We start from the raw sequence: 26627 nt of genomic DNA on the forward strand, positions 1-26627 counted from the left end.
CTTCAGTGTTACTACTCTGAAGATGCCTGCCACAGTTGCTGGCGAAACGTCAGGAAAGAAAATTCCAAGACCACGGTTACACAGCCCGGATAACCTACAAGAACCAATGAAAAGAGATTATTACAAATTGCTAAGTCAGTGGATCTTCCATAGTCAGGGGAAGTCTACCTGCTGTCACACTGCCCTCAACTTTTCCTAGCGTGACTGTCTTTTCCTGTGACTCTTGTCTTCTCATGACGTGACCAAAATACGATAGCCTCAGTTTAGTCGTTTTAGCTTCTAGGGTCAGTTCAGGCTTGATTTGATCTAGAACCCACTGGTTTGTTTTTTGGCAGTTCACGGAATCCGTAACCCTCTCCTTCAACACCACATTTTGAAGGAATCTATTTTCTTCCTATCAGCTTTCCTCACTGTCCAGCTTTTACACCCATACATAGTAATAGGGAATACGATGGCATGAATTAATCTTCTTGGTGGCCAGTGACACGTCCTTACACTTCAAAATCTTTTCTAGCTCCTTCATGGCTGCCCTTCCCAGTCTCAATCTCCTTCTGATTTCTTGGCTGCAGTCTCCCTTTTGGTTGATGGTGGAGCCAAGGAATAGAAAGTCTTGAACAATTTTAATTTCCTCATTGTCAACCTAAAAGTGCGGCGCTTACTCAAGAGTAAATCCATCATCTGCAACTGCCATGTTCTCCAGAGAAACGGATCTCTGTGATTTGGAGGGCAGTTATAATTCAAGGAGAACGCCAAGCTCTACTTGGATGTTGGCAGCCCTAATGGGATCCCATGCTTAGAAGCAAGTCCCTGCAAAAGTGAGTTTTACTCCTAGGTCGGTGGATGTGGCAATGATGCCTAATTCATTTAACGGCTTCTGCTAGGAAACTGTGATTCAGTGGGTTTCAAACTCATGCCATTATTGACTGTGTGACAAAATTAGCCCTCAGGATCCCCCCAACAAAATATTAAATTATATATCAATCCCACAGATAAAATAAGTTGGAGAAGTTGGATGTCAGTTAATCTGCTCTCACCTGCATGGATTCTGCTGCCAATTTTAACATCTATATCACTGGTTCCCAACCAGGGGTCCATGGACCCCCAGGGGTCCACAAGAACCAAACCAGGGGGCTGCGAAACAAAGTTATAAACCCATAATAAATTAATATTTTCAATTAAAAGTTCTCTATTATAAAAATATATATTCAAATATTATTCTAAGTTTAACGTTTACCTAACAAGATAATTCACAGTGGGTAGCCGTGTTAGTCTTTCTGCAGTAGTAGAAAAGGGCAAGAGTCCAGTAGCACCTTCAAGACTAACAACAATATTTTTGGTAGGGTATGAGCTTTTGGGAGCCACAGCTCACTTCTTCAGATACTTGAAGATATCTGAAGTAGTGAGCTGTGGCTCACGAAAGCTCATACCCTACCAGAAAATATTTTTGTTTACCTAACAGTTATGATTAAAGTTTATTTTCAAATTCTCTGAATTTTTATTTTGAACCTTGGGGTCCCTGCACCGAACAAAAAGGTCCTAGTGGTCCCTGGTCAAAAAAAGGGTGGGAACCACTGATCTATATGTTTGTTTAAAACATTTATTAGCTGTCTTCCTACTTTGCAGAACTCAGGAATTCTTAACAATGTAAACAAAACAATTATTATTTTTTAAAAAAAACCTGAAAGACCACAATTTGAAATCTCCAATTAGGACTGACAATAAATAAAAACTAAATTAGTTAAATACAGTCTTGAATAAAACTGTGTCTAACTGCCTGCTGAAGATTGAGTGACGGGGCCAGGCTTTCCATAGGAAGTTCATTGGGAATATTAAGAACGTTAAAACAATTTGTCTTTCATATAGTAAAATATTTGTATGGTGGCAAGGATGCTTCATAATGTGCGATCTCACTTTCCTTGTACATGTTGGGCAGCACCAGTCTAAAACCCCATCCCCAAATGGCTTAGGATGGCAGCTAGACCCTGCACCGATGTATGTCAGAGACCCACCACTACATCTTGAAGGTGTGCCGACACATCTGGAGACATGCTGGTACCAAAGATCACCAGCTCCACATCCACGTTGGGATTGTGTAACACTGGCTGTGGTGTAGAACGGGATGGCGTCAGGGGCATGTCATCAGGATCCAGGCTTAATTGACACAGCTTCTCCAGCCACAGGCTTGGCCTTGAAGCTGGCATGATATTATGCCATGGAAAGCATCTTGTAGAGGCCAAAACTAGTGAAAAATCAAGTGCCCTCCCCACCTGCCTCCAAGAGCCAGACCAGCACAGGATAGCAATTAAGTCTGTGGATAATCACCACCCTCCCAAGCATTGTAAACCCCAACTCGGACACCTGTAACTCAGATGACAGGCTGCAAATCTTCCGGCTGTATCTCTCTGGCCAAGGATTGCCAACCTCATGTGGGGGTCTAGAGATCTCCTGGAATTACAACTGATCTCCAGATGACAGAGATCAACTCCTATGGAGGATGCACTCTATGGCATTATATGCTGCTAAGACCCTTGTCTCTCCAAATTCCACCCTGCCCAGGCTCACCCCCAAATCTCCAGGAATTTTCCAACCTGAAGTTGGCAACCCTACTCTAGCTTCATGTCAAGAACACATACCAGAGCAGGGATTTGGTAAGGGACACTTCACTCAAAAGGTGAACCCCAAGGATACCAGAAGAGGGAGAGAACAATGTTTTTGTTACATATGCCTAAAATTAATCTGCTCAAAATCCTTACAGGTACTCCTCAGGGTGCAGACACCAAAAGGGACCCTCCGCACCGCCAAGTGGGAATGCTCCAAGGATGATGCACTCAATGCATGTAAGCAAGGGGGGAGCACATCCCCCTCCCTATACACATTGCCCCACCAACCATTCTTCGCTTAGTAGTTCCTAGCTATAACAGTGTACAGTGTACACTGCTGGGGGGGGGGGTGCACATATGCCGACAATACAGAACCCACCTTGTCAGCTCAGTGCCACTCTAGTGTAACCCCCTCCCTCAAGCAACAGCTCTGAACTGGTGTCAAGAAAATTAAATGCAACAAAGGTTGTGGTCACAGATATTATTCTTTCCAAAACTTTAATCTGGAATGTCTTTGGGGTTTGTTTTGTTATTTTCACATTTGGCTTCGTGTACTCAACAGTGATCAACCAAAGTGCAGAATAAATTAAAATAAATTTCAAAAGTGGTGTGCTTCTCCCAGCTTTCCAAGGGTATCTGGCTGGCCACTGCTGGAAACCCAATCCTAAATGAATTCTTGGTCTGATAAATGAATTCTTGGTCTTTGTATGTTCTTTAAAGCATTGAAGGAGAAGAAGTCTAGAATACCAGGGGGATTCCATTTCCCCCTTGCATTTTTTGTGAGTTTGTGCTTCCTGGATTCTTGTTCATTTTGGCAACGCTTGATTTCATCACTTGCTGCCAAAGCCATTGCACTTCAGCAACAAGAACACCAGCGCTGCACTTTTTTTTTTTTTTTGCAATATGTTGTCACAGCTCTTCTTCCCACATTCCCACCAAGTCTTGTCATCAGGTGCTTTATTTCACGCTTCATTTTGAGGCTTCATTTTTTGTGTGTGTCTGGCCGTCCTACAGTCCAGAAGCCAAGCTCTGTTTGGAAACAAAGAGGCATCATACTAAGGATCCAGATCCAATCAGTGTCCCAAAGAAGGGGTGCCGTTGGCTGTTTTTACAAATATCCGACATGCCAACCTGACAGCAGGTTTTCAGTAACTGGTCATGCAGGGAAACTGATTTCTGTTCAAGAGACCATGTCACTCAGTTTTATCCAAATGTATGTTCTTCCTTTTTATATGCCAATAAAGGCTTGTGTGTAAGAAGAGACCATGTCACCCAGGAGTCCCAGAATCCCCACTCAACAGTACAATCCACTTTTGCCTCGACTGTCATAACGCTACCAATATGTCATCAACAGACACATCTGTTTTGGCTTTCTGTGCGGCAAGTGTATCTTCAATTTGGTTCTTGTAGGTTATCCGGGCTGTGTAACCGTGGTCTTGGAATTTTCTTTCCTGACGTTTCGCCAGCAACTGTGGCAGGCATCTTCAGAGTAGTAACACTGAAGGACAGTGTCTCTCAGTGTCAAGGGTGTAGAAAGAGTAATATATAGTCAGAAAGGGGTTGGGTTTGAGCTGAGTATTGTCCTGCAAAAGTATTGTCCTGTAAGTATCAAGATAATGTGCTAATGAGGGTATGGTATGTTAATATGGAACCATTGTATCCTGAAGTGATCTGTTAATGTGTGTAATCCAAAACTAATCTGTATGGCTATTGTTGAATGTTGTCTTTGTCTGGAGGTGTTTCAGGGCAGGAAGCCAAGCCTTATTCATTCTTAAACTCTCCTCTTTTCTGTTGGCTTCCTGCCCTGAAACACCTCCAGACAAAGACAACATTCAACAATAGCCATACAGATTAGTTTTGGATTACACACATTAACAGATCACTTCAGGATACAATGGTTCCATATTAACATACCATACCCTCATTAGCACATTATCTTGATACTTACAGGACAATACTTTTGCAGGACAATACTCAGCTCAAACCCAACCCCTTTCTGACTATATATTACTCTTTCTACACCCTTGACACTGAGAGACACTGTCCTTCAGTGTTACTACTCTGAAGATGCCTGCCACAGTTGCTGGCGAAACGTCAGGAAAGAAAATTCCAAGACCACGGTTACACAGCCCGGATAACCTACAAGAACCAATGAACTCTGACCGTGAAAGCCTTCGACAGTATCTTCAATTTGTTTGCCTGCGGAATGTTTGGAAGGGGAGCTGGGCCAAATATGGTACTGGGAAAGCCATCCTCCAGAAAGAAAAAGAAGAAGAGTTGATTTTTATATGCTGATTTTTTCTACCACTTAAGAAAGAATCAAACTGGCTTACAATCACCTTTCCCTTCCCACAACAGACACCCTGTGAGGTAGGTGGGGTTGAGAGAGCTCTAAGAGAGCTGTGACTAGCCCAGGGTCACCCAGCTGGCTTCATGTGTAGGAGTGGGGAAACCAACCCAGTTCACCAGATTAGTGTCCACCACTTATGTGGAGGAATGGGGAATCAAACCCAGTTCTCTGGATTAGAGTCTACCGCTCTTAACCACTATACCACGCTGGTGAATGATTTCCATGTGCAAGCTATGTACATTTAGTTTTTTCCATATGTAATAGCCCGCACAGACATCTAATTATGTAAATAACTCATTTAGAAGCACAATTTGAAAAATCAGTTGAAACCAATGACAATGATCCTTTGGATGTTCAAAGCACCCAGTTCTGTTTATTTAAAATACCACTTAAGAAAGAATCAAACTGCCACCTTTGGATTCAAAATACCACCTTTGGATTTAAAATACCACTTAAGAAAGAATCAAATATGCCACCTTTCTACCCAGCTTAGGGCCCCCAAAGCAGTGAACAATCAAAAACATTAAAACAAGCATTGGAATACACAGTGAAAACAGTTTAAAACAACAGTTAAAGCACATATAAGGTTCCTCCATAAAACTTCATCAGCCATTTGCACACGAGATTTATGGAGTTCCCAGTCATCATGGGGCAACTGCCACCTGTCCCAGGGGTTATTGTGCAGTGGCCTGGAATGAAGTTCCCTGCATCCAGTGGGAGCCAGCATGATGTAGTGGCTAGCGCATCAGACTAGGATCTCAGAGACCCAGGTTTGAATTTCCAGTATGCCATAGAACTTTATTTTTCTTGAAGCATCAGAGTTCCTACACAGTCTCTGACACAGTCCCTCAAGGCATTCCAGTATTCTGGAACCACTCATCATCATCCCAGATTTTATTTGAAAGTTTATTTGCTTGTTTCTGTTTGTCGTTTCCACCCATCCACACAGTTCTCCACATTCTGCTCCCTGGTAAACATTTATTGTAGCCAGATAAGCTGTTTTCTCAGTTTGCACAAGTATTTTGTTCTGAAATATTGTTTCAAACCTAATGTTTTTTAAAAGGGGAGGTGAGCAGTTGAACCTAAGCATGGGAACTGCAAACAGAAGTATCTAGTCACCCGGACAGCTGATATACAGATTTTGATTCCAAAATCCAAATGGGACATCAAATCAAATTACAAACATTCATCATCTGTCCCACTGTTAAAGCAAATTGATTGATTAGCACTCAGCTGCCATCTACATTTTTAAAAGATGTTTGGTTTTATTTGATTTCTGTGTGCATCCAGGAATTCTGTAAAAACATCCCCACTCAGAGTACAACTGGGAAAAAAATTCACACACACACACATTTTTTAAATTGATAATGCTTGCCCTGGTAGTTGTGGAAAAGATATATAGCACATTTACATAATACCCATATAAGGCTTCTGTTAATGAATCAAGTCCTAAATGCACTATAAATGCATTTGTAATCAAAGAGCAAGTTAACACCAGTGACCGTATCTCTGCAGAGCAGTTGTGGGGATCCATTTCCTAGTGTCAATGCATAGAAAACAGTCCTAATTAATATTTTCAATTTAATGTTTAAATTTTAATAAATGTAAATGCAGCAAAGTACTTTCATTTAGGGTTACAGTTCCTTGAAACCAATAATTGCTTTCCTCTGATGTACAAACAGCATATATATTGTTTTATTGGGGGGAAAGTGTATTTTGCATACTACAATATCAGTCAGCTGAGCTCTTGCGCTTCTCAGTTAAGTTAAGAAAAGCAGCAAGTGTTGAAACTTGAAGAACAAGGCAGATTATTTTTAATCTTCAGATGTTCTGTAAGGATCTTAGGGACTGGGAGCCAGAGCAATGACCCAGTGACACAGTACCCATCGAGAATAAGTTTGCATGCGACCCTTAGGAAATGAAGACTATTTATAGTTAGGAAAATCTGTGCAAATAGGATAGCAGCAATGTCATCCATAACAACGGGACACAGTTAATCTAGAAAAATAGGTGTCCTGATTATTGAGTTTTCAAAACCTCTTCTTGAGCAAATATAATGAACTGAATCATTCCATTTTGCCAGAATAAAAAGCCAAATAGACAAAAAGGCACCCTTCTTATAAATCACTAGTGACCCCTTCTCTTCCTCCAAGGAGATCAGGATGTCATAAATTATTCCATTTTATCTTCAAAATATCCCTCTGTGGTAAGTCTGGCTGAGAGACACGGACTTGTCTAAGACCACCTGGTTGCTAAGCGAGGACTTGATCCCAGATAAACAATCCAGATACTCCACCACCTTGATACTCCTTATTCTTGTCATTTGCAGGGGGCTCTCGTTTTGCTGTCACCAAGATTAGTTAGTAACAGAGTAGCACCCAGTTTCACTTAAGGCAAAAATTTCAACATTCGTTTGGAGGGTCCTGCCCAGGAAAAACAGTTGATAAGTTATGAGCAAAGCAAATGGAGTTTTTCATAAGAAAAACAACATTTTTCACATGCAGCTCACAGCCGCCCCCCTCCCAACATGACTATGAATTGTTACTCAAACTGTGTTATCATCTATCTCTTCCCAATACTGGAAGTCCAGAGTTAATAAACTCTCCATGCAGTATGTAAAGATGATATGGGCTGGAACTAGAGTTATTTTGTCTAAACTGATGAATTGGAGATTCTTGCCCAATAGATACTAACAGTGCAATCCTATGCAGAGTTACTGCATGTTATCGCTAAAATAGCACTATCAAATTAAAAGGGGGGGCCGGCTGACCAGGGCAACATTTCCCTCTTTCCTCCCCCGTTAGTTCCAGACATGGGGACACAACTGAGCTACGCTGATTTCCACCACCACCACCCCTTTGATCATTCTACAGTGATTCTTGTAGGTTATCCGGGCTGTGTAACCGTGGTCTTGGAATTTTCTTTCCTGACGTTTCGCCAGCAACTGTGGCAGGCATCTTCAGAGTAGTAACACTGAAGGACAGTGTCTCTGTGAGAGATCCCCCTCTCTGAGTTTGCTTCTCCAAATCAGTTGCTCAGACGTTGATACAGAAACAATAGATTTATTGAAGCCTTCAGGAGATGAGACAGGCACAGGTAGAAAGTTGCAAGTGAGGGGCTATACGGGTTTACAGAATATATTGACTCCAGGGCACTGGGGCACTGGGGTTCACACTTATTGTTATGGGAAGTTACAAGCTTGGCATAATACAAAACATCAGACGGATCCCAGGAAGTCTGGTGCGGCTATCACACTTCCAAGGCCGCACCGGCCTGAGGGAGTACTGGCAGGAAGAACAGCGGGGGGGAAGATACATGGGCCATCAGGCCTGGCGCCTGAGACCAGAAGGTGTGAACTGCTTTTACGAGTTCACTGATAACACCGCAGGTGATGGAAAGCAGAGACACAAAGACAGAGACCCTCACATTCTGCCCCCCTTAAGGCCCCCCTCCGAGAGGACGAGGCTTATCGGGATAAGCGAGGTGGAATTCTCGGACCAAGCGAGGAGCTGCCATGTGGGGTGCGGCCACCCATTCGTCATGAGCGGAGCCAAGGTTTTTCCAGCGAACAAAGTAAAACAGTTTCCCTTTTTTCCATTTGGAATCTAAAACCTTGGATATTTCCAAATGGGTATCCCCTCCTACTACGGTAGGAATCTCATGAGCGGGAGGGGGGTGGAACTGGGGAGCTGCTACATAAGGTTTGAGGAGGCTTATATGGAAGACTGGATGAACTCCCTTGAGAGTCTTAGGGAGACTCAGTTCCACGGTAACCTCGTTGATTACTCTGGTAATGGGGAAAGGTCCTACATAACGGTCGCTCAGTTTTTTGCAGGGGCGAAGAGAGCGGAGGTTTTTGGTGGACAGATAGACTTGCTCCCCCACCTTGAGTTCCCATCCCGGAGACCGGTGTTTGTCTGCTTGTTCCTTGTACTTGCTTTTTGCCCTTTCCAGATTTTTGAGCAACCATGGCCAGGTGGATTTAACCACCTGAATCCACTCCTGAAGATCAGGGGTAGACTGGAGCTCTGGCGAGACGGGGGCAGAACCGAAAGGGCCAAAATCCGTCCCGTATATAACTTGGAAGGGACTAAAGCCGGTAGAGGAATGAGGCGCATTGTTGTACGCATATTCGGCAAATGGCAGCAGGTCGACCCAGTCGTCCTGGTGGAAATTTACATAGCAACGCAAATAACATTCTACTACCGCATTTACTCGTTCCGTTTGACCATCCGTTTGGGGGTGATAGGCGGAAGAAAGGCCCTGTTCCTCCACTCCCATTAACTTTAGGAAAGCCCGCCAGAATTTGGCAACAAACTGGACCCCCCGGTCGGAGAGGACCTTCCTCGGGATCGAGTGTAGCCTGAGGACGTGCGTGATGAACAGTTTAGCTAAGCCCTGGGCTGAAGGAAGACCTGCACATGGAACGAAATGAACCTGTTTGGAAAAGAGGTCTGTGATAACCCAGAGAACCGTTTTCCCCCGGCTTGGAGGTAGGTCGGTGATGAAATCCATGGCGATGACTTCCCAGGGACGGGAGGGGTTCTCAAGCGGTTTGAGAAGCCCCGGGGGTTTTCCCATCCGTTTCTTGGCTGTGGCGCAGGTGGGGCAGCTGCGCACATACAACTCTACATCAGATCTCATACCGGGCCACCAGAATTGCCTTCGAACCAGGTGAAGCGTTTTTATGAAACCAAAATGACCCGCTAGCCTGGCCCCATGTACAAGTCCCAATACTTCTTTGCGAAGGGAAGATGGGACATATAGTTTCCCCCCTTGCACCCACCAAGTGTTGGTTCGTTCCAAGCCAGTGGGGAGGAGATGGTGCTCCTCCTCCTGTAAGGAGGCGTCCCGGAGTCGCTGTTGGAATGCTTCCGGGATACCTTTGAGCGTAGGGGGGGTCTCCGGTTGGCGGGCTTGGGATCGGGTGGTGACGGCCAAGCCAGGGACTTCCCCTCGCTGTTCGGGAGTGAACAGGGAGTCGACGGGGCGATCGAAATCGTTGCGATACTGGGGAAGTCGTGACAAAGCATCAGCTAGGGCATTTTCTTTGCCAGGGACATGTTTGAGGGTGAACCGGAATTTTGCAAAAAATTGGGCCCACCGAATTTGTTTGGCATTGAGTTTTCTAGCTCCCTTGAGAGCCTCAAGATTCTTGTGATCTGTGCACACTTCGAACGGCAGCTCGGCCCCCTCTAAGAAGTGTCTCCATATGGTAAGGGCATGTTTGACCGCTGCTGCCTCCTTCTCCCAAATGGCCCAGTTGATTTCGGACTGGGAAAACTTCTTGGAGAAGTAGGCGCATGGCCTCAACCGTCCCCCCTCATCCCTCTGCAATAGGGCCCCGCCCATGGCTACATCCGAGGCATCCACCTGCACCACGAAGGGCTTGGTGCAATCCGGGTGAGCCAAAACGGGTTCGGATGAAAAAAGTAGCTTTAAACGTTCAAAAGCTTGCTGGCACTGGGGAGACCATTGCAGACGGGCTGAGGGGAGTGCGGCGCTAGCCCCCCTGTCCTTGGTACGCAACAGGGCAGTGAGGGGAAGCGCAACTTGGGCAAAGTTGGGAATGAAATTCCGGTAAAAGTTGGCAAACCCCAAAAACTGTTGAAGTTGGCGGCGGGTAGTGGGGGTTTCCCAGTCCCGCACCGCCTGGACCTTGGCGGGGTCCATTTCCAACCCTTGGTGGGAAATCACATACCCCAGAAATGTAATAGAAGGTTGGTGGAATTCACACTTGGACACCTTAGCATACAGTTTGTGCTCCCGCAACCGCTGGAGCACTTCTCGCACTAGGCGCACATGTTCTTCCATGGTCTCAGAGTAAATAAGAATGTCATCGAGAAATACCACCACCCCCCGAAACAGTAAATCATGCAAAACTTCATTAATTAATTGCATAAAGACACTCGGAGCCCCCGAAAGTCCGAACGGCATGACCAGGTACTCAAACATCCCAAAACAACTGGAAAAGGCCGTTTTGGGTTCGTCTCCTTCTTTGATGCGAATGCGGTGGTAGGCTTCTACCAAGTCCAGTTTGGTGAAGATTCGGCCCTCCTTTAATTGTGCTAGAAGGTCAGGAATAAGAGGGAGGGGGTAAGCATTAGACTGGGTGACTGCGTTCAGTCTGCGAAAGTCAATACACAGTCTTAAATCTCCCGTCTTTTTCTTTACAAAGAAAGCTGGGGCTGAATAAGGAGCCTTGGAGGGGCGTATGAAACCCCTCGCCAGATTGACATCCAGATAGTCTCGCAATACAGTCTTTTCACTAGGGCTCATGGGGTAAACCTTTCCCTTAGACAGTTTGCCTTCCCCTACAATCTCGATGGCACAGTCCGTTTCTCTGTGGGGAGGCAGTTCGTCGCACTCTCTAACATCGAAAACATCAGTAAACTGCGAGTACTCAGAGGGTAATTGAGGAGAGACTGGGGCGGGGGACCCTACCAGTGCGGCGGCTGGAGTTCTGAGTACCCGTTCCTTGTCATGCAACCCACAGGGGTTTTCGGGGAAGGAAAGCACCCGTTTAACCCAATCAATGGAGGGATTGTGTCCCCTTAACCAGTTCATCCCTAACACCACAGGGGTTACAATAGGGGCGATGGTGAAATACAACCGTTCCCAATGTTCCCCCACGGACATAATCACGGCTGCAGTTCTGTGGGTCACAGGGCCCCGTTTAAAGTCACTCCCGTCCATTTGGGAAAAACGGAGGGGTCCCGGAAGTCGCTTGCGCCGGACACCCAACTTCTTGGCAGTTTCCTCATTTATCATGGTGCGGGCACACCCCGAGTCGACCAACGCGGGGACCTCTAACGGGGGACCCCCTTTGGGTAGGGACAGATGAACACGCACAAATACATTGTCCTCTTGGGCGCTTACCATCGGTGGAGCTCCTTGCACAACGATAGGGACGGTCTGCTGCGGAGCCCCCTCTACAGCAGACCGACGGCGTTTTTTGCCGGCTGTTCCCACTCTTCTTCCTCGCTGGAAGAGGGGGACGGGGTGGTGGCTTCCGGGGAGCCGTCCGAATCAAAGACGGTATTTGTAATCCGGGACCCCGATGGGACCGTAGAGTCGGATGCCCCATCCTGGGGGCGCGCGTGGAGAGCGGAGGGTGCGCCGGAGCGCCGGCTCAGTGGTCCACTTCTGCGGCGAGGCTGGCTGTCGGCGGCCGGTTTCGTCGGCTCGGCCTGGGTTTGGCGGGGGGGGGTCGGACGGCCTGAGCGAGAGGGGCATTGCGATGCAAAGTGACCCTTTCCCCCGCAGATCAGGCAGACGCCGGCCTCGAACCGCTTGCGGCGTTCCGCGGCCGAGAGACCCCCGCCACCCCCTTGCCGGAGTTCCCGGCCACGGTCACCTCGGGGCCTGGGGTCTCGCCCAAGCCGTTGCTTGGACAAGTTCAGGAGTTGTTTGCGATTCTCGATGTCAGCAGCATGGCGAACCCAACCTTCCACATCCGGGGGGTTCCCTTGCATGAAGGCCCAATGTTGGAGGTCTGGGTTGAGACCCTCCCTGAAACATTGTACCAAGGTAGCTTCACTCCAGTCCAGAATTCGGCTAGCCAGTGACTGGAACTCACTTGCATACTGCGCCACCGACTTAGTCCCTTGGCGCAGTTGCATCAGGGAGGCTTTAGCCCGCTCACCCAGAGTCGGGTCCTCAAAACGGTTTCGGAGTGCTACCATGAACTCGTCCAGGGTTCGCAGCACCGGCGAGCGGAGTTCATACTGCAACACCATCCAGGCAGCCGCCTCCCCTTGCAGTAAGGAAGCCACGTACTGCACCCGGGACTCCTCAGAAACGAAGGTTCGGCCTTGTTCCCGCATAAAAATGTCTACTTGGACCATAAAAAAGGTCAACTGGTCTCCCGACCCGTCATACGTGACTTTCAGGTCCCGACGGGCCGGGGGGGCAGGGGTTGCGGGCGGAACTACCGGCGCCCCGTCTGGGGGAGCACCGGCTGGAGGTTGCAACTTCAGCGCATCTAGGGTCGTGGCCATCTCACCCATTACGCGTTGCATGATCTCCATCTGCTCCTGCATAGCCCGGCGGTCTTCCTGCCACTGCTTTCGTTCTTCCTCCATGAGGGCCTCTTTGCGGGCCGGGTCCCCTTCGAGTCCCGTGCTGGGGAAGGCCAACCGGCGATCCTTCGCCGCAGTCCGCGAGAGCGACCAGCCCTTGGGAGAGTCCAGCCAATAAGTAAGCCCCCGGGGACGTTCGTCCCGATCTTGGTCGGGTGCGCGACCCTTCGGTTTCTTTGGCTTGGCTCCCTCCTCCTTCGGGTCCGGCTTCTCCGGCTCGTCCGGTTCCTTGGGGGCATCGGGGTTAGGGGTGGTGTCCTCGTCGGCTGACATTCTGTCCAAAGCGGTACAGCTGCAGTCCGAGAGGCAAAGACTTGCAACTTAATGTGAGAGATCCCCCTCTCTGAGTTTGCTTCTCCAAATCAGTTGCTCAGACGTTGATACAGAAACAATAGATTTATTGAAGCCTTCAGGAGATGAGACAGGCACAGGTAGAAAGTTGCAAGTGAGGGGCTATACGGGTTTACAGAATATATTGACTCCAGGGCACTGGGGCACTGGGGTTCACACTTATTGTTATGGGAAGTTACAAGCTTGGCATAATACAAAACATCAGACGGATCCCAGGAAGTCTGGTGCGGCTATCACACTTCCAAGGCCGCACCGGCCTGAGGGAGTACTGGCAGGAAGAACAGCGGGGGGGAAGATACATGGGCCATCAGGCCTGGCGCCTGAGACCAGAAGGTGTGAACTGCTTTTACGAGTTCACTGATAACACCGCAGGTGATGGAAAGCAGAGACACAAAGACAGAGACCCTCACATTCTCTCAGTGTCAAGGGTGTAGGAAGAGTAATATATAGTCAGAAAGGGGTTGGGTTTGAGCTGAGTATTGTCCTGCAAAAGTATTGTCCTGTAAGTATCAAGATAATGTGCTAATGAGGGTATGGTATGTTAATATGGAACCATTGTATCCTGAAGTGATCTGTTAATGTGTGTAATCCAAAGCTAATCTGTATGGCTATTGTTGAATGTTGTCTTTGTCTGGAGGTTTTTCAGGGCAGGAAGCCAAGCCTTATTCATTCTTAAACTCTCCTCTTTTCTGTTAAAGTTGTGCTGATGTTTATGAATTTCAATGGCTTCTCTGTGCAATCTGACAAAATAGTTGGTAGAATTGTCCAGTCTTTCAGTGTCTTGGAATAAGACCCTGTGTCCTGTTTGTGTCAGTCCATGTTCAGCCACTGCTGATTTCTCAGGTTGGCCAAGTCTGCAGTATCTTTCATGTTCTTTTATCCTTGTTTGTATGCTGCGTTTTGTGGTCCCGATGTAAACTTCTCCACAGCTGCAAGTTTACATCGGGACCACAAAACGCAGCATACAAACAAGGATAAAAGAACATGAAAGATACTGCAGACTTGGCCAACCTGAGAAATCAGCAGTGGCTGAACATGGACTGACACAAACAGGACACAGGGTCTTATTCCAAGACACTGAAAGACTGGACAATTCTACCAACTATTTTGTCAGATTGCACAGAGAAGCCATTGAAATTCATAAACATCAGCACAACTTTAACAGAAAAGAGGAGAGTTTAAGAATGAATAAGGCTTGGCTTCCTGCCCTGAAAAACCTCCAGACAAAGACAACATTCAACAATAGCCATACAGATTAGCTTTGGATTACACACATTAACAGATCACTTCAGGATACAATGGTTCCATATTAACATACCATACCCTCATTAGCACATTATCTTGATACTTACAGGACAATACTTTTGCAGGACAATACTCAGCTCAAACCCAACCCCTTTCTGACTATATATTACTCTTCCTACACCCTTGACACTGAGAGACACTGTCCTTCAGTGTTACTACTCTGAAGATGCCTGCCACAGTTGCTGGCGAAACGTCAGGAAAGAAAATTCCAAGACCACGGTTACACAGCCCGGATAACCTACAAGAACCAATGAACTCTGACCGTGAAAGCCTTCGACAATATTCTACAGTGACATTGGGGGTCAGACTGAGCCTGGCTGATTCCCTGCTGGAGGTTCAAGCCACTCGATGTGTCTCCCCCGTTAGTTCCAGACATGGGGACACAACCGAGCTACGCTGATTTCCACCACCACCACCCACTTTGATCATTCTACAGCGACATTGGGGATCAGACTGATTCCCTGGCTGATTCACTGCTGGAGGTTCAAGCCGCTCGATGTGTCTCCCCAGCAGCTGCTACCACCGCTGCAGCTCCCAGGCAGAGGCTTCCCACACCAAGGCTAATATGCTGCCTCAACTCTCCTCCTCCTCCCGCAGCTGCCTAGAGCTGCCTCCTCCTGCTGCTCCTCTCCCCAGCATGTGCCACCCACCATGGGGCATGGGGAGAGAAACCAGCAGTTACAACTATTCATGGATTTTGCCACAATTAGTTTTGATGTGAAAGCAGGACAAACTTTACAATTGTGATAAAACAGGTCTATCAAACTTCAGGGCAAGTGCACAGCAGAGTGACTTGTGGAGGTCAGAAAAACCATGAATAACTAAAAAGAAGGGTTGAAAAAAACTATATACCTTCACGTTGAACAAAGAAACAACAACGTGATAGCTCATTTAACAACTTGGTTCTAATTTGCCAATATACATTCCCACCCAAGCACCGCATAAGCAATACAACAAACAATGAGGGAGTCCATATAACTTGTTAGAGCTATGCACTTTCAATAAGTAGTTGCACTTCAGTGCAGACAGAATGTGTGGCAGGCTATGGTCTGTAGGAGTCTGTTACTTGATATGTGAAAGTTTCTGTTTCTTGGCTGACTTGAAGAATCAGCGCTGAGAGGTATCAGAACGCAGCGCTGAGACAGCTTGGAGAAAAGCAAACAGCGTAGCTAGCTCAGTGCAGCTGTTTTGCACACGCACACGGGGTTAGTGCTTCGTTGGTTCTTCTCCAACCATAGACCGAACAATATAATTAAACGGGCTCTTCTAGCATGCCCTCAGAGGGCTATGATAGTTGGTATGATAACAGTATCAATACATTGCCTAATATTAGTGGATATTTGTTTGCTATCTATAATTGTCTGCCCCCTCTTGGTTGCACATCTTAACTTGGTAAGGGGTTTGTGTCAGTGAAGCTAAGCAATACCGTAAGGGGCCAAGATTCTGTCAAGAGTCAAAACTCCTAGCAGAGTCACTCAAGGCAGAACGGTCACAGCTGAGACACTAGACCAGAGATTCCCAAAGTATGCAGTACCACCCCCTGGGGGGATTACTTAGGGGGGCACTAAGAGGCAAGAGGGCAGCAGGGGGTGCTAGAGGTAGGCCCCATCAACTGTGTTGTTAGATAGGGTAGGGGGCGCTGAGGTTGAGTTTGTGGAACCAAGGGAGCAGTGGCCCGAAAAGTTTTGGAACCACTGCACTAGACCAAGATGTGTCCACCCCGATCAGGAATCAGCGGCCACATCAGCAGAAGAGAACAACAGATAGTTCCAATGGTGATGGGGGTGGCAGAATCCGTAAAGGGTAACTACTGAGCAGCAGCAGTAGTGGAAGGTGACATGAGTGGAGGATCTTTCATAGAAAACAATAGTGACACTTCAGCTAATCCTGGTTAGTACTGCATAGAAGAAGGCAATAGTAAAACACTTCTGATTGTCTCTTACCTTGAAAATCCTGTGTTGACAAAAGACAACTGCTAGGACAGAATATGGAGAAGGTGTCCAGTTGACAAGGATGTATTTTATATCCCTAGCTGTTCAATCTGTATGCAGAATATATCATAAGGAAACCTGGATTGGTTTTAGATGGAGGCTGGTGTGAAAAATTAGTGGAAGGAACATTAACAATTTGAAATATACAGATGACACCACATCACTCGCAAAAAATAGTGCCATCTATATGCTGTACATTCAAATATTGATAGAGTTCTAAGGTTCTTAATCCATTGATTCCCCAGAAGTGGGCTTTTATCTTTCCAGTGTTGTAATAGACGACTTTTAACTGTAAAAGGCATGGAGGGTCCATTTTTGTTGACCATCAATTAGCCTCCATGAGACAGACAAATGATTCTGCATATGTACAACTTTAATATTATGTTCATGTGCTCTAATATGTCAAAGCCTGTAACAGCAACAGTGGTGATGGACAGTGCCGTCAAGTCGCAGCTGACTTATGGTGATCCCAGAGGGTTTTCTAGGCAAGAGACGAGCAGAGGTGGTTCCAATCCTGCACAGTAATCAGAACCTGTAACCAACAAGACCCAAGACCTGGTTCGGTGAGGGAGTCGATGCAATCTGCAAGCTTTTTCTCTGCTAAATGGGTACATGAAGGATAGGATAAACAAGAAGAGACTTGGGGCATTTTGAAAACTAATACATTTGCTTTGGTGCATTACACCTCGCTATCAGACATTGGGCCTCATTTGCTCCTGATCATTAAAAAATCCGGCTGGAACAAAATGTTGGTTTTTAAGGTGCCTCAAGACTCAAGTTTGTTTTTTTATTGCAACCGACCAGCACATCTTCTTACTACATAAGCTCTTTGTTGTGACACAACAATTGTCAAAGAGCACACATCTTCTCTTTATTTGCTCAGCAAGAAAGTATCACAGGTACACACACATGTAGAAATTATGGACTGTAATGTGGAGAAATGGAATATTAATGTTTTAAATGCATGCAGTAGTGGTGTAAGAGCCAGCGTGGTGTAGTGGTTAAGAGCACTGGACTCTGACCTGGAGAACCAGGTTCGATACCCCACTCCTACACATGAAGCCTGCTGGGTGACCTTGGGCCAGTCATGGTTCTCTCAGAACTTTCTCAGCCCTCACAGAGGCAGGCAATGGTAGACCACCTCCCAGCATCTCTTGCCTTGAAAATCCCATGGGGTCACCATAAGTTAGCTGTGACTTGATGGCACTTTCCACCACCAATAGTTTGTTATCCCCTCTCCCAGTGGTCTAGCTAAATTTAAGCAAGGGCTGAATTTGAGAGCCAGCATGGTGTAGTGGTTAAGAGCGATGGTTTGGAGCGGTGGACTCTGATCTGGAGAACTGGGTTTGATTCCCCACTCCTTCACATGAGCAGCGGAGGCTAATCTGGTGAACTGGATTAGTTTCCCCACTCCTACACACAAAGCCAGCTGGGTGACCTTGGGCAAGTTACAGCTCTCTTAGAGCTCTCTCAGCCCCACCTACCTCACAGGGTGTCTGTTGTGGGGAGGGGAAGGGAAGGTGATTGTAAGCCGGGTTGATTCTGCCTTAAGTGGTAGAGAAAGTTGGCATATAAAAACCAACTCTTCTTCTTTTTCTCTTTCTTCTTCATTCAATCATAGAATCATAGAATCACAGAGTTGGAAGGGACTACAAGGGTCATCTAGTCCAACCCCCTGCACAATGCAGGAAATTCACAACTACCTCACCCCCAGTGACCCCTACTCCATGCCCAGAAGATGGCCAAGATGCCTTCCCTCTCATCATCTGCTTAATCAACCAATGAACCTTTGCAAGGTTCCACTTTAGCTACATCTTGTCCACATAGAGGTACTATTATTTCCAGTTTATTAAAAAGTCTCCCTGTCTGCTCTCTGAACTGGCCTCCCAACACACACCTTCTCCGTTGCGGCCCCACCTTGTGGAACTTCCTGCCTGAGGAGGTCAGGCAGGGGCCTCTCTTCTTGCTTTGCACAAACTATGCAGAACTGAATTATACCAGAGGGATTTTCTGTGCAGGCAATAGACTTGAGCTGTACTAAAGGCTTCACAAAGTTCCTTGGATAAATTATTGGGGATTGTGGTCTGTACTACTGTGTATTGGTTGCTGTGGGCTGGATCCTGTTGTGTAATTTTGCATAATTTAATGTGTCATGTTAAGACTTACGCTTTACTTCAGTTCTGCTTTTAGACCTCTTGTTAAACAACCCCAAATCCTATTTCATTGTTTATTGAATGTCTCATCCTGTTGAACATATTGACTCACTCTGTGTAATCCACCTTGAGCCCCAGTGAGAAAGGTGGACTATAAATAACATAAATAAATAAATTTATGTTGAGTGGCCCTTAGAATCATCGAATCATAGAGTTGGAAGGGACCACCAGTGTCATCTAGTCCAACCCCCTGCACAATGCAGGAAACTGACAACCACCTCCCCCCCATGCCCCCAGTGACCCCTATTTCATGCACAGAAGATGGCCAAGATGCCCTCCCTCTCATGATCTGCCTAAGGTCATAGAATCAGCATTGCTGACAGATGGCCATCTAGCCTCTGCTTTAAAATCTCCAGGGAAGGAGAGCATACCACCTCCCAAGGAAGCCTGTTCCACTGAGGAACTACTCTAACTGTTAGAAAATTCTTCCTAATGTCTAGACGGAAACTCTTTTTCAACCCGTTGGTTCTGGTCCAACCTTTTGGAGCAACAGAAAACAACTCGGCACCATCCTCTATATGATAGCCCTTCAAGTACTTGAAGATGGTTATCATATCACCTCTCAGTCTTCTCCTCTTCAGGCTAAACATATCCAGCTCCTTCAACCTTTTCTCTTGTCTTGTGTTAGTTTCAAGGGCTATCTAAGCTCCACCTATAAAGTAAACATAGTCCCTCATTCAAATCTTACTTCAGCCATGAGCTCAGAAGACCATGTATTCAGTAAATCTTGCTGAAAGTATGCATTGCCCTTCTTTTGTCATAAAGAAAAGACTAATATAAATAAATGCATAACAAGCAAACTTATCCGCCTCAAGATGCCTTCCTCCTCACACCAGCAATGCTGAAATAACTGTACCATCCTACCTTGTAAGGTTGTTGTAAGGGTTACTGTGTTCATATAAAGAAGTGGGTAGCAAAGCTGCTTCATAGGAAAATCCAGGAACAAAAGCCATGCAAGAGCCATTTATTGGGATGGCCTCAAATAATACTACACAGTGTGCAACCTTTTTAATTCTCTAGAATACCAGCAGGCTGGATGTAAAGAGAGCCAGCTTGATATTGTGGTTAGAGCATAAGACTAGTATCTGGGAGACCAAGGTTCGAATCCAGTTCTGTTTTTAGACTTCTGGTTGGTTCTACAACCCTTATCCCATTGCATTGTTTGTTGACCATCCCATCCATCAAATGTATCGAGTCAGTGTAATCTACCAAGTGAGGAAGATGGACTATAAATAATGCAAATGTGGACAGAATCAAGCAGGTGCAGAGGAGAGCGACGAGGATGATCAGGGGGCTGGAGACCAAACCCTATGTGGAAAGGCTGAGGGAGTTGATGTTTAGTCTGGAGAAGAGGAGGTTGAAGGGGGATATGATCGCTCTCTTTAAGTATTTGAAGGGCTTAGAGGAGGGCAGGGAGCTGTTCCTGTTGGCAGCAGAGGAGAGGACTCAAAATAATGGGTTTAAATTGAGGGCAGAAAGGTACCAGCTGGATATTAGGAAAAAATTTTTTTACAGTAAGAGTTGTTCGACAGTGGAATCAGCTACCTAGGGAAGTGGTGCGCTCCCCCACACTGGCAGTCTTTAAGCAGAGGCTGGACAAACACTTGTCAGGGATGCTCTAGGCCGATCCTGCATTGAGCAGGGGGTTGGACTAGATGGCCTGTATGGCTCCTTCCAACTCTATGTTTCTATGATTCTAAATAAAAATAGAATAAATAAAAAGCCCCCACTCTGCCATGATGGTTCACAGGGTGACCTTGGGCCATTCACACACTCTCAGCTTACCCTACCTCACAGGGTTGTTGTGACAATAAAATGGAGGAGAGAATGATATAAGCCGCCTTTGGTCCCCATTGCGAAGAAGAGTGGGGTATAAATGAAGTAAGTAAATACATACATACATTTAAGAAAGGGACAAAGGTGGGGAAAAGCTTTATTGGGCAGTATCTGAAGGCTTCATGGTCAGCGCCCTGTGTAGGAAGTTTTTCTGACTTCAGCAGGTACAAGATGTGGTTGGTATCAGGTTGCAACCCTGGCTTGCTTGGAGGGTGAATGTGTGAGCCTGGGAGTGTGTGTGTCTCTACATCACACTATTGTATAAGGATAATATAAGGCCGTTTGGACAATCACAAAAGCATTCAGTAAAAGGTTAAGCATGGGTAACAGTTTTGAAGCATTTCCCTTCAGATCTACAATTTATTCGTAAACAATCCAGGTACTGTGGGGGCACAGGGGTTATTTTATTTATGTATATATTTATTTAGGTGTATAAAAGGTAAAGGTCCCCTGTGCAAGCACCAGGTCATTCCTGACCCATGGGGTGACTCCCAACGTATTCAAGGCAGACTTTGTTTGCGGGGTGGTTTGCCAGTGCCTTCCCCAATTTAGATGTATACTCCACTCTCAATCCACAGCCAAAGCCAGGCTCAGGGCGGGTAACATCACAATATCAAATACTATAAAATGCAATAAAATCACAATTTAAAAACACTTTAACATTCCTAAAACGTCAGTAAATTACAAAGAAGCGGCTGCTCCCACATGATGCCGGCCCCCAACAATAGTTGGAACCCAAACAATACAAACCCAAAGAAGGAGAGTGGGGAGGGGGGTTTGCCTTGGCCATCCTGGTCACAGACGATCAACACTCGGAAAGGTGCCAAGGAGAAAGAGTCAAAGAGGAGCCGATCCAGCCAATTCCTGGCCCGGAAGGACGCCTCCCCCCCCCCTTCCCCGCCTTTCCCTGGTTCTCGCCACGTGAAGAAGGAAGCCCCGTGTGAATCTTCGCTCCCCGGCAGCCGCATCCAAGCAGACCCCCTGGAAGGGAGCCCGCAAAGGGGATGGTCGGTAAGAAGGCTGCTCAGGCGAGGCGAGGCGTGCAGGGCAGGGGGGCTCCGGGCAATCCTCCCGGCCTTCCATCCCCGGGGCCTGGGCCGGGGGCCAAGGCGGACTCCTGGGAGCCTTGGACGCGCGAAGGCTGGCGGGAAGATGGCTTGGAGGGGGGGGGATGACCCCCAAGGGAGAGACCCCCGAGGCCATCTTGGCCCCACAGTGACCCGCGCGACCCCCGCCCCGAGCAGCAGGCGGCAGAAGGCGGAGCTGCAAGCCCCCGGCGCCTCTTCAGACGTGCCCGGGAGTTCTGGGTTCGGGAGCTCCGAACACGCGACTCCCAGCGCAGGTCTGGAGGGGTCAGGGGGAAGAGAGCGGGGAGCTTCAAGGACCCCCTCCTCGGCTGAGAAGGCTCTCTGAGAGGAAGCGGGGGCGCCGGGGGACTCGGGCTGCTGCTGCTGCCCTTCCCGAACAGGGTCCCCCTTCCCTGCCCCCGGGGGTTTCCCATTTGGCCGGGCGGAGAGAAAGGTCTGCCCGTGGACCCTCGGAGAGTGTCCCGGCGGGGTTGGGGCGCAGGAGTCGGGCCGCGGGCTGCCCCCCGGGAGGGAGGGGGGCACCTGGACCTTCCGCCCGCTCCCGGGCCCGGGCCTCTCCGCAATCCCGGCGGTCACCGGCGGGCCTTTTTGCCCGGAGCTTCGCGGAGGGCCGCCTTCAGGCCCCCGGGCCCCGCGGAGGCTCGGGAACGAGACAAAGGGAGTCTGGCCCCGGAGGAGAAGCGCGGAGAGCGGGGAGAGCCACTCCCCGCAAGGAAGGAAGGAAGGAAGGAAGGAAGGAAGGAAGGAAGGAAGGAAGGAAGGAAGGAAGGAAGGAAGGAAGGAAGGAAGGAAGAAAGAAAGAAAGAAAGAAAGAAAGAAAGGAAGGAAGGAAGGAAGGAAGGAAGGAAGGAAGGAAGGAAGGAAGGAAGGAAGGAAGGAAGAAAGAAAGAAAGAAAGAAAGAAAGAAAGAAAGAAAGAAAGAAAGAAAGGCCTTCTTCCCGTGGAAACCGAGCCCTTCAAGGGCCCACCCGATGCGATCCTAACCCGCGCCTTGGCGCGTCTTCACGTCCCCCCCCCGACCCTCCTAGAAGGGCGCGCTTGGCATCCCGGCCGGCCTCCTCTCCGTTTCTCCCCGGGCGAGTTGGCGGGCGGCGGGCCTGGCTGGGAAAGAAAAGCGGCGGAGGCCACCTCTCGTGCGGGCCGAGGCGCCGGGCGCACTCCGGGGCTTTTGTTGCGCGGCTCCCTCCTCCCTGCCCGCCTTGGTTCTGCCGGGCAGCCTCCCCCGCGGAGATCAGCGGAGTCCCCGCGGTGCAAGAAGCTCACCGAAGACAGCGAAGGCCCGAGACAGCGGGAGCTCTGCCGCCTGCCCCAGCCCGGCGCCTTCGGCTGTGGGATTAAACGCCCGTGACATGAATGGGGATTGCCTGGAAGGAAAAGGGGCCCGGCACAGGAAACCGGAGAAGGCCGGGAGGAGAGAGCGGCTGGCACGCGGAGGAGAGAGGCCCCCCCGCCCCCCGTCCCAGTACAGAAGGATGGCAAATCATCCCGGTGCCCTGGACGGGACGGGTGCGCCTGGGGTGCGCGAGGAAAGGGCGCCGCCGGGCCTTCGTCGGCCTCTCCGGCCTTATTCGCCGGCCTGTCCCCCGGTGCGCGGTCCTAGGAGGAAACAGACACCGCTGGCCCGAGGGCCCCGCCACCCCGCTCGGCCGAGAGCGGTTCCCCGTCCATCCCACGAGAGGGAGTCGCAGCGGCTGCCCTCCGTTGCAGGGGGGCTGGCGCAGGGTCGCCCGGCGTCGCGCCTTGCCTTGCCTGCCCGGGCCTCCGGTTGGTGCCGGCGCCCTGCCAACGAACGGGCCGCTTATCCGGGCTGCTGGCCAGCGCGCCCGGCGCCGGCCTGCGCGGGGAGCGGGCAGACCCAGTGTGCCCAAGGCAGGGGGGCGAGGAGGAAAGACGCCGGCCGAAGCTGCCTTTCGCCGAAGACCGTCCGCATCCGCTTTTCTTTCTTTCTTTCTTTCTTTCTTTCTTTCTTTCTTTCTTTCTTTCTTTCTTTCTTTCTTTCTTTCTTTCTTTCTTTCTTTCTTTCTTTCTTTAGGAGACCCATGTAAGTGTTTTCGGTCTTTCGGAAGGGGAGACCAGGAATATCAGCACTGTGATGGGTACACACACACACACACACACCAGGCGCTGGCCTATTCAGACTGGTCAAAATGTACCGGTCTTGGAGCGCGCAAGAACCTCCCTGGTACTAAAAGAACCCGCTTGGTAACCGCGGCAAACCTCTCCAAAGGGGAAGCCAAAGTCGAAGGAAGAATGAATGAATGAATGAATGAATGAAAGAAAGAGAGAAAGAAAGAAAGAAAGAAAGAAAGAAAGAAAGAAAGAAAGAAAGAAAGAAAGAAAGAAAGAAGGAAGGAAGGAAAGAAGGAAAGAAGGAAAGAAGGAAAGAAGGAAAGAAAGAAAGCTCGGCGGCGGCGGTGGCCGCGAAGCAGCCGACCGGCGCGTTGCGAGGGCCAGAGGGGCGGCTGCTGAAAGGCTGGACAGCTCCCGGCCCGCCGGTGTGTCCTCCTCGCCGGACTCGCGCCGGCCGCCCGGCCGCAAGATCGCCCGGGGGGATGTCCCTTCCGCTCGGGGGTCGCCGGAGCTGCAAATAAGCCGACTTCTGCCGTTCGGACGCTGCGCAGCGGGAGATTGGGCGCGGGGCGTCTGGCGAGTCGTCCCCTGGCAGCGCCCAGTTTAGCTGTCGGCGGCTCGGCTGCTTCTTCAAACGGACGTGACCGCTTCTTTGGCGTGTGTGCGGGTGGGGGCCTGCGGGCAAGAGAAGCGATTCCGGGGTGGGGTGTGGGGGGGCACAAGATCTCTCCGAGCGCCGACCGCGCCGAGCGAGCTGCAGCCCGGCGGCCCCTCGGAGGCGCAGAAGGGTCGCCATCGCCTGCCTGGGAGAAGCAAGGACAGCAGGGGCCGGGGTCAGCAGGACAGTTGGGAGGAGACCCGAAGTCGAATTCCGGGGAAACCAAGAGTGCTTCGGGAAGCCGGGGAGGGAAATCTGCCCCCCCTCCGTTTGCAAAAGAACACACGCCTTGGCTTTTCCCGTTAAATGTCACCATTATCGTTATTGCTGTTGTTCTTGTTGTTATTCTTATCCCCCCCCCCCCCGTTCTTGGCTTCGGGTTTGGGGGCGGCTGTCGCCTTCCGCGCGGCTGGAGAGGCCTTGGGCGAGGGGGGGGGGACGCGCCCAAACTGGGCGGAGAAGGGGGGAGGGGGCTCCTGGGACGGGCTGGAGGGCTTGGGCCGGGGTCCCTCGTCGGAACCACGCTGACGACCGCCCACCGCGGGCCCCTTTCCGCTCCGAGGGAAGCGGCCGGAGGCGGGCAGGCCAGGCCGGTCGGGAATCGGATCATTTGCCAGCTGCGGAAAAGCCAGCCCCCCCACCCACAAATTGCCGCCCCCTCGGTGGGAAGGAGGGGGGGCAACTCCGGCGCGGGATGGGGCGCAAACCAAGGAGGGGCGCGTGGCTGGGGGGCGGGGGTTGCGGGGGTCCCGCCGCGCTCAGCCTGTCTCCGCTCGCGGCTGCTCTCCACCCCGACGGCTCCCAGCGCGCCTGGGCCCCCGGGAGGAGGCCCTTCCTCTCCGCGGCCCCGAGAGGGGAGGGGTGCGGAGGGATTGCGCGGTCCTCCCCTCCCTCAGGCCCGGCCTCCGGGGCCAGGGTCGCGAAAGCCGACGGGGCCAAAGGACCTGGAAGGGCGCCGGCGGAGGCCTGCCCGCCCCGCAGGGGCCTGGCTCCCGAGGAGGTCCCGGCCCGCTCCTTCCGTGGGCGCCGTCGGGCCCAGACCCCCGCGGAGGCGAAACGAGGCGCCCTCCGCCCGACGCTAGCCGGGCGGCGACTCCGCCCCTGCTCCTCGACGGCCTTTTCCGCTGCGGGAGGCACCAACCCGAGGGCCGGATCCAGAGTGAGCCCGCTTCCGCGCCCCATTCTTGCAGGCCCGCCCCGCCCCGCCCGCCCTCGGAGCAGCCTGGCTGCGGAATGGCCGACGGCGCAGCTCCCCCCGGGGCTGCAGGCAGCGCTCCCCGCTCCGCGGTTGCGCCCGCCGCCCGCCTCCCCGGCCGTCCTCCGCGCCGCGGGCCCCCACCCCCACCCACCCACCCACTCGCGTTTGGAGGCTGGTCCTCGCTTTGTCCCCGCGGGTTCTGGACTGCGTGATCTGTCGGATCGCTGGTGCGCCCCTTGAAGTCGGGGCTGAGGACAGCGGGAGAAGGACAGGCCAGCCTCCCCCACCCCCACCGGGTCCAATGCAGAGACGTTGGTGGCCCGGGTAGTGCTACAGAATTCTCTCCAGATGTTTTCGGATCATTTCCTAAACGACTAAAAGAGATTCTTATCGCAACCATAGCGCTGCAAAGAACACCGCCCTTTATGCGTGGGAGGTTTTGCCTTGGATTTGCCGCTCTCTAGGTGCACCTTTTCCCCATCCGAATTCTCAAAACTCTGCATGGGGGCTTGGAGAATTTGGAGTTTGGAGAATTTGGATGGGGAAAATGAGCATCGAGAGAGCGGCAAATCCAAGGCAAAACCTGCCGTGCATAAATGGCTCTTTCTCGGTGGAGCCGGAGGAAGTCCCGCCAAAGCCCCCGGACCCCCTTGGGCAGGAAAACAGACTCCCCCCCCCCTACACACACACACTGGGTCGAATGCAGAGGCGTTGGTGGCCCGGTTGGTGTTATAGACTTCTCACCAGATGTTTTCGGATCATTTCCTAAAGCACGAAAAGATATTATTATCGCAACGATACCGTTGCAAAGAACACCCAGACTTCATTGGGGGGGGGGGGCTGTACATTTTAATCGGTTTGTCCCTCTGCCTTTTAGCCGATTAAT

The 26627-nt window shown here is 49.9% G+C and overlaps 1 protein-coding gene across 1 annotated transcript; it reads right to left on the minus strand.

The window, feature by feature from the left end:
• Positions 1 to 1997: 1997 nt before the first annotated feature.
• LOC130488635 (basic salivary proline-rich protein 3-like) lies at positions 1998 to 24681 on the minus strand. The gene is made up of 5 exons (XM_056862276.1): positions 24250 to 24681; positions 23282 to 23411; positions 23079 to 23179; positions 21942 to 22478; positions 1998 to 2102 (listed from the first exon to the last, which is right to left on the minus strand). Exons 1-5 carry the CDS (start codon positions 24679 to 24681, stop codon positions 1998 to 2000), a joined length of 1305 nt encoding a protein of 434 aa, XP_056718254.1.
• Between the last annotated feature and the right edge of the window lie 1946 nt (positions 24682 to 26627).

Source organism: Euleptes europaea, chromosome 17, assembly GCF_029931775.1.
Source record: "Euleptes europaea isolate rEulEur1 chromosome 17, rEulEur1.hap1, whole genome shotgun sequence".
NCBI lineage: Eukaryota > Metazoa > Chordata > Lepidosauria > Squamata > Sphaerodactylidae > Euleptes > Euleptes europaea.